The sequence below is a fragment of the Electrona antarctica genome (genome assembly GCF_951216825.1).
Source record: "Electrona antarctica genome assembly, chromosome: 14".
NCBI classification, from domain to species: Eukaryota; Metazoa; Chordata; class Actinopteri; order Myctophiformes; family Myctophidae; genus Electrona; species Electrona antarctica.
Genome location: NC_136795.1, coordinates 20,940,211 through 20,953,799, shown reverse-complemented (window position 1 = coordinate 20,953,799; position 13,589 = coordinate 20,940,211). Strand labels below are relative to the sequence as shown.

Below are 13,589 nucleotides of genomic sequence, written 5' to 3'. Positions count from 1 at the left end.
CACTGGTCAAAGAGCATGACGTGGGTTTGAATCCACCGTGATGCACCCGGCTTTGTCTATTACGAACACGATCTGGTCTGATCGGGTGAGGGAGAGATTGGTCATTGCACGTAATGCTACGGGCTGTGGCGGAACCTGTCAGGAGTGTTGGGCGAGAGGAGTAGGACGAATGCTCTCCGTCCTCCTGGTGGGGGCTCCTCACTGGCAGGTGAGCAAGTAGGATACGACGGCAGTGACAACACAGAAATGTGTGTGGGGACTCGGGGAGAATTGGAGGAATCAATTGACATACCTAAATTGTGGAGAAAAAGGGGGTAAAAATAATAAAAAACGTGAGCTTTTAATATGCTATTTACAAAAGAAAACACAACATACGTTTTTGAAAATCCAACCTGTTCACCTGGAACAACTGCAGTGTCTATAAATGAACCCTCATTTCTTTTGAATAGTGATCACACAGTGACATGAGACCAATGGTTGAAAAGACGGGGACTCATGCCGAGCAGCTTCTCCAAGGTACTGGGTGATAAGTGCTATCACTGGAGACCCTGCCAAATCAGTCATTCAGCAAGGAGATCAAATCAAAACAAGGGAGGGACTTTTATTAACATTTGTGAGACAATGTAAGCTGTAAAGGGACCTGTACTATTGTCATGACATTTGTAATGACATTATGTAAAACAGAATGACACAGGTTTTGTTTCTCAGTTAATTTGATCAACACAAAGCTATTTATGATTAGTCTATGGTTTAGACCCACAATATATCAAAATAAGTCTACATCCCAAGTAACCGGTTTTATTTTATTGGTGTTACCATTGTATTATCAGTGAGTCAAGTGACTGCAGCATTCTTCATAGTCTATTGTACCTCACCCCTTGAGGTTTCATAAACTACCTCTGATAACCACCATATATTATATATTATATATTTTATAATGTCATACATGTGGAACAGAATTATTTTATGTAACTGCACTCGAATCATATAGAAAATGTGTGGTATAGACATTTATTTGACCTACATAATTCCTTACCGTAATAATAATAAAAAGTTATTATGAAATAATTCAAAGTATTTTGAGATTAAGATTAATCATAAATGGTTATATTTTATAAGAAAACGGAAGTACAGGTGTAAAAAAATGTTATGTTAAAGTATCCAGGCTCTACAACATAACTTATACACCAAATTATAATATTTCCAATAACATCATAAAAATAATCATGTGATTATTGTTAGAATTACTATTATTACGCATGAAATGTATAATAGACAGTGGACACTAGATCTTAGATAAGATCCATAACATGACATCATCTATAGATACCTTTGCTGTGTGTCACCCCCTCAGCTCTCTCCCCATTTCCTGTCAGTCTGTCTACTGTGTATATATATCAATAGTAGACAGAAAAAGGCCAAAACATATCTTAAGAGCGAAATTAATTTAGTCCATTTGTATTGTGCCGAATCTGCAACGAAGCAGGGTTGAACATGGTTTGTTGAACTCCCTCTGGTGTTGTGGTTGTGAACTTTGTTGACATTAAGGAAGTATTTAGACAGGTACATGGGTATCTTGGTGGTGTAGTGAATCTTGTGGACCAGACCCATTGCAAGATGCTGTACTCTGTCGTCAACCCTAAGCCATTCCGCCCTGTCAAAGTGTGCAGCGGTTAGGTGGGTTCGGGGAGTGAGGCCAAGTAGTAGTAGTTATTTTTATTTATTTTTTATACAGTGAGCAAGTCTTTTTCTGTCAAGTTTTCCCCAAGTAGTAGCCTGACCAGTTTGTTTTGGGAAGTCTGGAGCCTTGTTTTAAGGGCCTTTGAGGTGCATACATAGTCGAAGAAACCTTGTATGAGGGCTCCTGTTAGGGTCTTCAAGGTGTTTTTGATGGCCATTGAGGAGATCCTGTATAGGAATCTTGTTCTTTGTTAGACTTTTTTTGATTACGTTGGTGGCCATTTTATCACCAGAAAGATTTGACTCCAGGATGGAACCTAGGTACGGAATTTCATCTTTTCGTGTGATAATATTGTCACCCACTCTAACCAAGAAGCCATCGCTGCCTTGCTGAGATTACTATTTGATCCAAAGAGAATGGATTCAGTTTTTCCCAGGTGTAAAGATAGTTTGTTAGCCAGGTGCAGATTCTACCGAGTTCAGAGCTGAGGGCCTTTTCTACCTGTACTGCAGTTTGTTCCTGTCTGACACCACTGCACACCAGCAGTGCAGTCATCTGCGAACAGGAACAAGTTGCAGTCACAAGCTAATGTCATGTCATTTACATATATTCGGAACAGTAAAGACCCTATTATGCTTCCTTGTACACTCACAGTTAACAGTCTTTGTTAGTCTTTGTTTGGTAGTTGCCGGGGTCTAATTTGCTCCCTTTCTTGTACAGGTGTGTTACTTTGGCAATTTTGAAATCTTGGGGGACCTGTCCCTGTTTGATGGAGAGGTTTATTATGTGGGTGATGATTGGAGCTATAGAGATGGCTGAGTCTCTGAGAAATTTGGAGGGAATATTGTCATGGCCAGTGGCCTTGTGTGGTTGAAGGGCACTCAGTTTTAAGTACCTCCTCAGTTGTTACCATTGCCAGTTTAAAGTCAATCATCTTTATAAACACCTATGTTTTTGTAGAAGGCTTTGATGTGCTCTACACCAAAACGCACAGAGTGGGAGGGCAGTTTGTTAACCAGCGTTGTTGCGATGTTTGTAAAGAATACGTTTAAGTAGTTGGCTACATCAATAAGTTAGTTACTTTTTGTGGATTTGGTCATGGTAGTTACAATGTTTCTTGTTTTGTTGGGTTTTTAGGATGCCCAGTTGGGTTTGGAGATCACTGTTGAAGCACTTGGCTAGCTTGGACTTGCATTTTAGAAGTTCAGAGCATTTTTTGTCTCTGGCTTGCATTGCAGTCACTATGTCTGGATGCATCCATGGCTCCGAGTGGGTTGTTTAGTAGCCTACTGATGTAAATGGTAAATGGTGCATTTATACAGAGCTTTACAGAGATTGTGCATTACATTCACCCATTCATACACCGATGGCAGCGGAAACCATGCAAGGCGGTTACCATTCCAGACACTCTACCCCTGAGCCACCACCGCCCATGTAAATTTGGTTTTGAAGCCAAGCCAAGATTCTTCGACTAGTGTGCTCTTGAGCTCATCGGACCAATCCAGATTCTCCAGTTCAAGGTTAAAGGACTTGCTAGAGTAGGTTTTGTGGTCCCTAGATATGACTGTTTTGTGACGGCCGGTCTTTTTTTTTTTTTTTTAGAAAATCATAAAATTATCGCTATGACTGAATACAATAACACCTTTCTTGGAGATTTTGGATTTGTCCCAGGTCAGAATGAGATCAATGACAGCTTGAGTAGAATCACACACTCTTGTGGGTTGGGTAAGTCAGTAGGCCTACGAGTAATGTATACAGTATCTTTGTGGATATACACGCACACAGACACCACCACCATGATGCTTGTTTCTAATCATTTCTAATGATTGAGTAATTTTCGATTTCAATCTCTGGGTCCTTAATAAGTAGACTCATCAAGTTTTGTTTCCGAGAAACTCAGGACGTTTGTCTTACCGCTTTGAAACATTTGTCTGATTTCAGCCAGTTTGGGTCCAAGGCTGTTGACGTTCAGGTGAAAACAATGAAGTCCGTTGGCGCTGACTATAGTGTTTGTCCTCTGTGTTGAAGTAGTGGAGCAGAGGGTCATTATTGGTATCCGCCGCCACCGCGGGTTGCCTTGATCGATTGATTGATTTAAATATTTATTAACAGTTTGCAGAATTACAGTACATTTCAAGCACAAACTCAATACAAAGGCTGTTAACTGTGAGTGGACGACCCAATTAAGCATTACACTTGTTTACAAGAGGGTCTACCATGTTCAATTCATCAAAACATTTAGAGACATACAAATAGACACTTCTATATAGACAAAGAACAGAACAGGAATTCATCATAATGGAGGTAAAAAGGGAAAAGAAACATATACAGTGAGGGAAAAGGGGGTGGGGGGATTCAGATTTTACGGGGGCCAGTTTCGAATTGCAGCCATCCGGGGGGAGGGGGGGTGCGGTGGGGTCGTTGTGGGGGTAGGGCGCGAGTGGGGTCGTTGTGGGTGGGGGGAGGGGTCCCTCGGTCAGGTTTGTAGGCTCTGGTCGTAGGCATGGGGTGTGAAAGTAGGTTGCGGTTGTCAGGAAGCTGCTGTATCTCTCCATATCTCACACTGCACAGATCATCAGACAGGATCAGTCCTGGATGGGCAGTGTTGGGGTCCAGAATGACAGGAGTGTAGGAGACAATGTCCTTCATCTTGTCCCAGACTCTGTAGGCCAGGTTGTCCAGGTGTTTTGCCTCATCTATCAGCGCTCCTGAGAATGGCTGTGGGTCCTGCAGTGTGAGCTGGACTCTTTCCATTGTGGTCTTGTAGTTCTTCAGGAATGAGATGGGTTCAGCTCTCAGATCCTCCTCTATGGTGCTGATTGTGTCTGAAAGGGTTGATATGTCTCTGTTCAGACCCTCAATCTTCTCCTTCATCATCTGACTCTTCTGCTGCTCTTCCTCCCTCAGTGCTTTGATCCTGGCCTCCTCTTCCTCTTGCAGAAACGTATGAAGCTTCTTAAACTGTTCCTTCATCTGCATCTCTGAGTGCTGTGTCTGGAATTTAATGTGTTCGGCTGTTTGATCATACTTTGATTTAACTTTATCAAAGACGTCCAGATTCTCCTGTAAAGGCTTGAGTGATTTCTGGACTTCCTTCTTGCGATCCAGAGCAACTTCATCGATGGGTCTGAATCTGTGGTTGATGTGTTGTTTTGAATCTCGACACACAACACACACTGGTTGTTGACATTCCAGACAGAACAGTTTGAGTTTCTCAGCATGCAGACGGCATGAGAATCTCTGTTGTCCCTCCTGTATGAAGGCCTCACACACGTTCTTCAGAGCCAGGTTTCTGGGTGGATCCACTGAATGTTTCTCCTTACAAACTGTTGAAGCTCTCTGATGTTTCTCCTGTACGAAGGCCTCACACGGGTTCTTCAGAGCCAGGTTTCTGGGTGGATCCATTGAATTTATTTGCTTACAAACAGGACATTCCTTTATTAGCTTCTCTCTCCACCAGTTCAGAAGACAGTCTTTACAGAAGCTGTGGCTACATGACAGGACAACAGGATTTCTAAAGATGTCACAACACAGAGGACAGGACAATTCTGGGTGAGAAGCCATTGGATTTTTGAAGCTGCAAACACTCTGCTCAAGCCAGAAGTTAGTGGTTCATGTTAAAGTCCATTCAGCTGACAGAGTCAGCAGCAGGTTCCAGTGGTCTTGGTCAGTATTCTCTCCTGTTGCTGTGGAAAGCTGTCTGTCCTCCCTCACTGGAAGTTGTGTGTTTGATCTGAAGGTGAATCTTATTGTCTCAGATGAGTCTGGCAAGGGGCGGACTTTGACCTTTTAATGTTTGATATTAAACAGGTGTGTGATCAGGGTATTTATGGGAAAACAGGTTTATAGCATAATGGTTGGCAAACCCCAGGAGATAGGGTTAAAATGTGTGCTAAATTAACCTTAGAGGCCCACATTTTCAATGGGCACAGATTGCTTTCATATCCCTGTGTGACAAAAGCAACCTTTCTTTAGATACCGGTATTCATAATCATACACAAACTCAGTCTATATTCTAATGACACTGTCATTCCATGTAGAAACCACTCATGTTTTCACAATAGTAATGCAGTAATGTCAGTCATTGTTCAGGTGTTTAGACCAATAAATCAACTCAGGAAGAATTCATAATTGAAACAGAGGATACATTCCTTACTTTTGTCCTAAGCGTGGCATGGTTCATTGCAGATTGTACTGTGTGCAACCAGAACTCATGATCAAAACATGTTTATCCCTAACATAAATTAAATGTCAGCACAAATGAATCCAGCAGCCTGCTTCTTAATGTTACTGTCACAACATTACACGTTATGTTTTGACTTGGTTTGATGGACAGTCTTGATAAATAACTCTTCATGTGACCACCGTGCTCTGACTTAAGGTGCGTTACCCGTTCAAATCATATCATATAAATAAAGGTAATGGGTCGCATGGACTGCATTTCAATAATTTATTCTTGCATGTTGGACAGGAGACAAACGTTTCGGCTAGCCAGCCTTCATCAGTGTCACTGTCTAGAATCACACAATACTAAAAGTATCATATTTATCTGATATAATCCAACAGTGATGTTGTCACACCCCGCCATTCAGAATCACACACACAACATGGGACCTGTCTCATGACACGTGTCCTTCTATGTAGAAACTACAGATTTGATATGTTTTCATGATGCAGTCAGTCAGTGTTCAGGTGTTTAGACCAATTATTCTTTGAGAAATCAACTTAGGAAGAATACAATTTAATGTCATTGAAACAGGGGATGCATTCCTTTTGTCGTATAAGCGTGGCATGGCTCATTACAGATTTTACGCCGTGTACAATCAAACCACCAGAGCTCATGATCAAAACATGTTTATCCCAAACATAAAATGTCAAAGCCAGCAACCTGTTCCTTAATGTGCTACAGGATTGTCACAACATAACTAATGGAATAATGTCAGGCCTCTTCAGTATAGATTTGGTTTGATGGATAAATTACACAAATATTTTAATGGTATGATATCTAGTGTGGCACAAATGGGCATATTGCTTGCCTATGGGGCGTTGCTGCATCATTTTGTCTGACATTTGTTTGTGCCATAAATTGCATTATGATACATTTATATACTGTATCCACTCTAACCATGCATATGATCAGGCATACAATATGTTTCAACATTGATATTGGAAGTAAATTAGTTTTCTTTAAAAAAAAATACAAGTCCAGTAATTTAACGTTATTAATTTAGATATCCATCAACCATCATGCTAAACCAGTATGCATACAATCAGATTTAACATTAGTATTGGGAGAAAAATGCTATAACAAACAAAAAAAGAACTCGCACCACAGCGCTCACATGACAGCGCTGTCCATGGTTCTGAAATCTAATAGTCTTCTCATTTAATCAGAATTAATCAGAGACCCAATTTAACAACAAGACTATGATCCGTTTATAAACTAAACTTGTTCTTGGCCAGCTCTTTTCCCCTACTTCAAACTCAAACATCTTTGCCAAAAATAGCAGATCTACAAGCTCACAATGCCTCTAAGTGTGTGAGCTTGTAGATCTGCTATTTTCAGCGAATGTCCCCCTCAGGATAGAGATCGGCTTCAGAGAGAGAGAGAGAGAGAGAGAGAGAGAGAGAGAATCCTATCGCACAAAGATTTGGGGCCCCCCTGTAATAACTTTGATGACCACCGGCCTAGGGGTAGGCCTACCAGTCTACTAGCAGACCCCATGTTGATTGAAGACCCATTTGGCATTTAACTTGTTACAGTGCTATCCGTGGTGCTGAAGTATGATAGGACAGTATAAAGGACAACTTTAGTTTTTTTCAACCAAGGTTCATATTTTAGGTTGTTATTAGAGAAAGTAAAAGATGAGTGTTATTTTTTTTCATTTGCTGCTTTCTTTCATTATAGCGATTTTAGCTATATTTTACAGGGGGGCGGGGGCATCCAAACATGGGGCTAAATATGTATTTCTTTACAGAATTTCATAGCGATTTATTATTTTATTATTTACTATAGGCTAGTCCTACTAGACCCCAGGAAATTACATCTGGCCACAAAAGATCACAGGATCTACTGAATGTGAAGGGGGTACTATAGGGGGCTGCCATACTGTGTTGTATGGCTCAACAACAGTCAGTTTGTCACCTCCCCCTTCACATTCAGTAGAGTAATGTTTTGTGTCCAAATATAATTAGCTGGGGTCTAGTAGGACTAGGCCTATATGTTGGTATACCGTTAGGAGAGATAACAGGTTTGCCTGTTGATCAAAATAACAATTATTCTACATCCTCTAATTGTGGTTCTTGTAAATTAAGTAATGCAGATGTTTAACAATAATTTCAAGATCTATAAGGGTCTATTTTGGTTCCCAACTCGACATCATTTAGCGGGGGACCACCAGGAACCCCTCAAGGACCACTGGTGGTCCCCGGACCACTGGTTGAAAACCTTACTGTAATGACAGTTTTCCTCCACTGTGTGGAGCCACAGCCGCCTGGAATAGATCACACCAGGGAGCCTGGGAAACGATGGGGAGGAGTGAGCTCTTATGGTCATAAAATAAGAGGTGCGTGCGGCACGCATTTCAATCATGATACGCACGTATCATGGTTGTACTTGTAATGCAGCGAGAGAATAGTAATGAATTAAAAACACAATGCATTCTACGTTTGATGATATGTGTATCATCATAGGCAAATACTGCGTTCATTCTGAATAATTATATTGATGGTCCATTGATTGGACTTCAATGCGTAAAATGTACGCCGGGGAGGACAAGCGACACCGTCGTGGTATGCAGTATACTGGCGAGCGCCAATGCCAATAAAGCCGCTGGTTGTGGGTGTCTTGCTGGCGCATTGCCGATTTGTGCGTGGTCAGCAGAGAGAGAGAGGGAGAGACCACTTGAAGCAGGCAGGGTGGGGTAAAAAAGAGAAGCTTCCAACTAAAGGTACTCCCTTCTCCTCCTCCACCCCCACCTCTCCCTCCATCCATCCATAGAGAGAGAGAGAGAGAGAGAGAGAGAGAGAGAAGTGCACTCTGAACATCACAGCGTTGTCTTTGCGCCATCGGACGACATAAGAATAAAAACAGGGAAAGCGAAGCAGACCAAATTGAGTGTAGTATTTGCGCCAAGCCCGTGTATTAGCATGTCCTTTACTGGTGCTGATACTTTCTCTCTGTAGAACGTGCTGGAATTTTCTTTATGCTCAAAATAGCCTACAACACCAAAATGTATATGATCGTGCTACGTCACATATTCTAAGAACCAGGTAAGCGTTCACGTTATTGTGTGTGTGATGTGTGTGGCCTGTGTGGGGCTGATTTGCTTATGACTGACACTGAAAACCCAACACGTTTCCATGTTGGTTATCCGACTGTGGCGGACAGCATGTGTGCTGATCGAGTGGGTGTGTCACCCTGTGTGTGTGTGTGTGTGTGTGTGTGTGTGTGTGTGTGTGTGTGTGTGTGTGTACTTGTGTGACTGATGGAATTCATATGGATTTGCCCCCTGCTGCGGTTGTAGACTAGTGTGTGTCAGTGTGTGTGTGTGTGTGTGTGTGTGTGTGTGTGTGTGTGTGTGTGTGTACACGCGCCTCCATTTGGGTATTTAAATTATGTATCAAATGTTGGTTGGAGACATGCTCCCATGTAACATTCATGGAGTTCTAACCTATATTCTGTCTGGACTGTGCTGCATGCTTGCTCCTGTGGCCGCATTTATTCAAACCCAATGCAGCTCTGCTGTTTTGTTTTCCTCCCTATTCTTTATTGAATCATTGTCAGATGCAGCAGGTTCATAGGGGAGCTCTCCTTTTATTTTTGTACCAATACCTTCACCCAAGGCAATAGACAAGCACACACTCTAGTCTGTAACCTAACCTTATCCTATACTTGTCCTGTATATACCTACACACTGTAGTCTGTAACCTAACCTTATCCTATACTGTAGTCTGTAACCTAACCTTATCCTACACACTGTAGTCAGCTGTAACCTAACCTTATCCTATTGTCCTGTATATACCTCTCCCATGTGTTTAATGCCTCTGCTGTTGCTGCTACTATGACAACTCTGGATTTCCCCACGGAGATCAGTAAAGGTTTATCTACCAGAGTGCCGTTTTTCTCATCTTAAAGCCAGTCTAAAGGAGGATTTATTCAGCAGCATCACCATGATCCTGGTAATGTGGGTTGGACATTAATGTTGCACAAGTAGTGGTTTGAATAATATTATGTAGAGTATAGCCTATAATGATGAGTAGCCCAATACAATAATTGTTTAAAATATTATAGGCAACAATTTATCAGATTAATTTACAGTTATTATATAACTACGTATTGTTCTATTAGCGTGAGAACTAGCCTATACTGCTTGCTGACTTGGTGACATGTTCCAGAAGTCGCCTCCTCAGAAGGCGATCAGGCCACCTCTAATGAAACAGGATTAAATACAAATAATTTTCATAAGTTATGAATGCCTTATTATAGTGTCAAGGATACGCATGATTGTCCCAACAGCATCCCTCTAAAGTAAATCTGCACACACACACACACACACACACACACACACACACACACACACACACGCACACGCACACACACGGATGCACGCACACGCACAGATTCATGTACATGTCATGCACACATAAACAACCCCCAACACACACTCCCCCCGCCCCCCCCCCCCCCCCCCCCCCCAAGCTTTGCGTCTTGCAGGGCTAGAAACCTCTGTTCCAGGGTACTAGAGGACAGTGGTTTTCAGAGTGCGGTCCTTGATGGGGTTCCGGGGGGTTCCCAGCAAAATTATTATTATTATTATTTTACCACTTTAACCACTGTATCAGATTTGAAAACAGCCGATCTACAGGCTCACATCACATCGTGAAGCAACACACTGTGAGCTTGTAGATCTGCTGTGTAGAGGGCCCTGCATGGCACAAACAATTTTCAGACACATATTAATTTTGGCGGATCCTTGACATGAAAACGTTTGAGAAAAACTTCTACAGTATATGGGGAGTGGTGGTCTGGGAGGGAATGGGTTGTTGCTGTGCATTCATACTGTACACTGTACGTTGTCAGGACAAGTCCTTGAACAGATCCTCTGTCCTTTTCGCCTTTGTCTTTGTATTTTTTGTTCTGTCTGACGGTCAGATGGCTGATGCAAAGTCGCAGTCAGGACAACAACTTTTTTAATAGGAACACTCGTACATTTGCAACACAGCATGCACACCAAGCACCGAACCAACTCGACTCCAAGGGCACAGAAAGGAGGCTGCTGCGTATGGCTACCTCTGTCTCACGGTCCAAAGATGGCAGGCTAGAACACCACACCCGTGGCCCTGAAAGTTCTCCCCCAGTCATCTCCCCCAGTATTCACATGTTTTACTCAAGTAAAAATTATCATTAGGCCACTGCAATGTATAAATACTGTTACAAGTAAAAGTCTGGAATTTAAAATTTACTAAAGTAAAAGTACAAAAGTATTTGTATCAAAATGTATTTAAAGTACCAAATGTGTGTTCACACCTGTGTCAGAAAATCTGACACCCCGTTTCTCAATGTCAGGTCGGGGGAACCACCAGGGTAAATTTTATCAAATGGGGGGTCTGTGGCCTAAGGCGCAGCTAGGACAACAACCTTTTTATAGGAACACTTACATTTGCAACAAAGCACGCACACCAAGCACCGAACAACTCAACTCCAAGGGCACAGAAAGGAGGCTGCCCCTGTCTCTCTCACGGTCCAAAGATGTCAAACTGAGGGTCCTTGAAGTTAAAAAGGTAGTAGAACCAGTCCAGTCGCCGCAGGGTCTTCTTGGTCAATGATCCATGGACCATCTGGAGCCGGCGAGGGACCAGGAACTGTCAGATCCCTTCAGGTGGTGCCTACACAGCAGGCCGTCCATAACAGCTTGGCTGTCCCCACTGGCGGAACTACTTTGGGCTGGGCCGGGGGGAAGACCGCACGACCGGGCCTCGCCAAACCTGACTGCTGCGTGTTAAAAAATAAATAGGCTACTCATCTTTGTGTTCTGTTTCACCTTATTGCTGAGTGACGCACACAGGGAAAAGCAAAGCGAAAAAGTCTGTTGTGGAGAAAAGGAACTCCACACATATGCACTCCTCACAGAGTGATTAGCCTACTAATGAGTGACAGGTGCTGCCACTTTTGGAGCGTGGCTGAGGATGTCTGTTGGAGAGAGTGTGAGACAGGTGCTTGTACAGTCCAGGCTGTCCAGCGCAGTACATTCTCATCAGACATGATATTTTGCTAAAGTATAGGCTATAGCTATAAGCTCTGTATCTGGTTAATTGCGGGAGGATGCGGGATTCGCGGGGGCCCGCTGGTTTTATCTGTCGTGAGTGACTGTGTAAAAAAATCGTCGGGCCCCCAGGAGGTCCGGGCCGGGGGGAGACCACCCCCCCTTCCCCCCGGTAGGTCCGCCCCTGGCTGTCCCACTGAGAACGATCATCCATGAATGCATGGCATTCACACCAGCGACAAGTGACAGGCAACATGTCGAGTTCAATGGAAGCCAGTGACCATGAAGCTACAAAGTGACACCCGTCAGACATGCTGCAAATCAAAGCTGAGCCGAAACTTTTTTTCGCCCTCCAATGGCACAGTGAAGCGTCAAACAGTCATGTTTTCGTTTCACCATTTCCACACTCCTTCTCTCGCCTCACAATTCCTACTTTATTTTGTAAATGGAAGAGAACTCCTTCCTTTGCCTTTTCAGTAACATATACAGTATGTGACTGGCGACTTGGCAGCATCGTAGCTGATCTCGCTTTGCTGCGTTCTGCAGCTTTGTCACCCGATAATGTGAATGCAGCATAACTGTCTTTATCCAAGGTTGCTACTGCGGACCTTTGACTGATGGCTTCAAGTCAAGTCAAGTCATCTTTGTTTGTACAGCACATTTAGAAACAACAGAAGTTGGCGAGCATATAATAAACCGGTGCATGTGTTTGGTCCAACAGTCCTACAGTCATGAGTCCGACACCCTACCCAAAACTCAACCCTATAACCTCACAGGGAGCCACAGGTACTTTTAACCCACCATGGGTTAGTTTTATCCTGCCGCAAGAGAGTTGTAACCGGCCACGGGTTAGTTGTAACTGGCAGCGCATGTCGGGAGCGACAGTGTTGTCAGACCTATGCCTGTCAGACTGTTAGTATGTCTAACCAACATATGCACCCCGACCCACAGGCTGGGTGAGTCACAGCATTCTCACTCAGAACAACTGTGAATGTAAGACAGGGTTCATTGTTGCGGTGGTTCTCAACATGGGGGCTGTGGACCCCCAGGGGTCCTTGAATGGGTGATGGGTCTACAAATGATTGATATAGGAACCAAATGGACCCGGTATACAGGTCAGTAACTGTCTCTGACAGCATACACATGGAACAAATCGGACGGCTACGGATCCATTTGGTTGCATTTGTACACTCTCAGATTTAAATGAACACTGAAGATTTGACAGTGAAGCTTGGGGTCCCAGAGATATACAATGGGTGTCCTAATGAATATCAACCTGGGAGTCCTGGAAAAGAAAAGATTCAAAATCACTGCCTTAGCGGAGCAGGTGGGAAGATCCTGCATCGATAGCGGCTTAGATCGCAGTCCAGATATAGCTAATCCGACCGAGTCGGTGTTCCCCGAGAGGGAGAGCGGCAGTGGCTGTGTACTCAAAGGGGTCAGGGCTGTCCCAGTTCTCCACACTGGTAGTAGCATACTGACTCCTCTGCCTCGTTGGCTTCTCCCGTGACTGGTTGGGGAGACTGGCGACTATAATAGTGCTACCACTATCACTGATTTTATTAGCGATTCTGATTAATTAAATAATTAAGAATCAAGTTTTTTTTTGTTAACAAATCTTAAGCCCTAGTTTATACTTTGGC

General features: G+C 43.2%; 2 protein-coding genes across 2 annotated transcripts in view; one reads left to right on the top strand and one right to left on the bottom strand.

Annotated features, from left to right (window-relative positions):
* Positions 1–116: 116 nt before the first annotated feature.
* LOC306937061 (E3 ubiquitin-protein ligase TRIM35-like) lies at positions 117–5,245 on the bottom strand (the record flags this gene model as incomplete). Its single annotated transcript, XM_079520735.1, has 2 exons — positions 117–201; positions 4,071–5,245. The coding sequence occupies 2 exons, from the start codon at positions 5,243–5,245 to the stop codon at positions 117–119; spliced, it is 1,260 nt and encodes a 419-aa protein (XP_079376861.1).
* Positions 5,246–8,926: 3,681 nt separating this feature from the next.
* The window catches only part of LOC306937404 (trafficking regulator of GLUT4 1), a 34,551-nt gene continuing 29,888 nt past the window's right edge, over positions 8,927–13,589 (top strand). The window contains exon 1 of the mRNA XM_079521142.1: positions 8,927–8,953. The gene's annotated coding sequence lies outside the window, so the exon portion shown is untranslated. The remainder of the gene's footprint in view (positions 8,954–13,589) is intronic.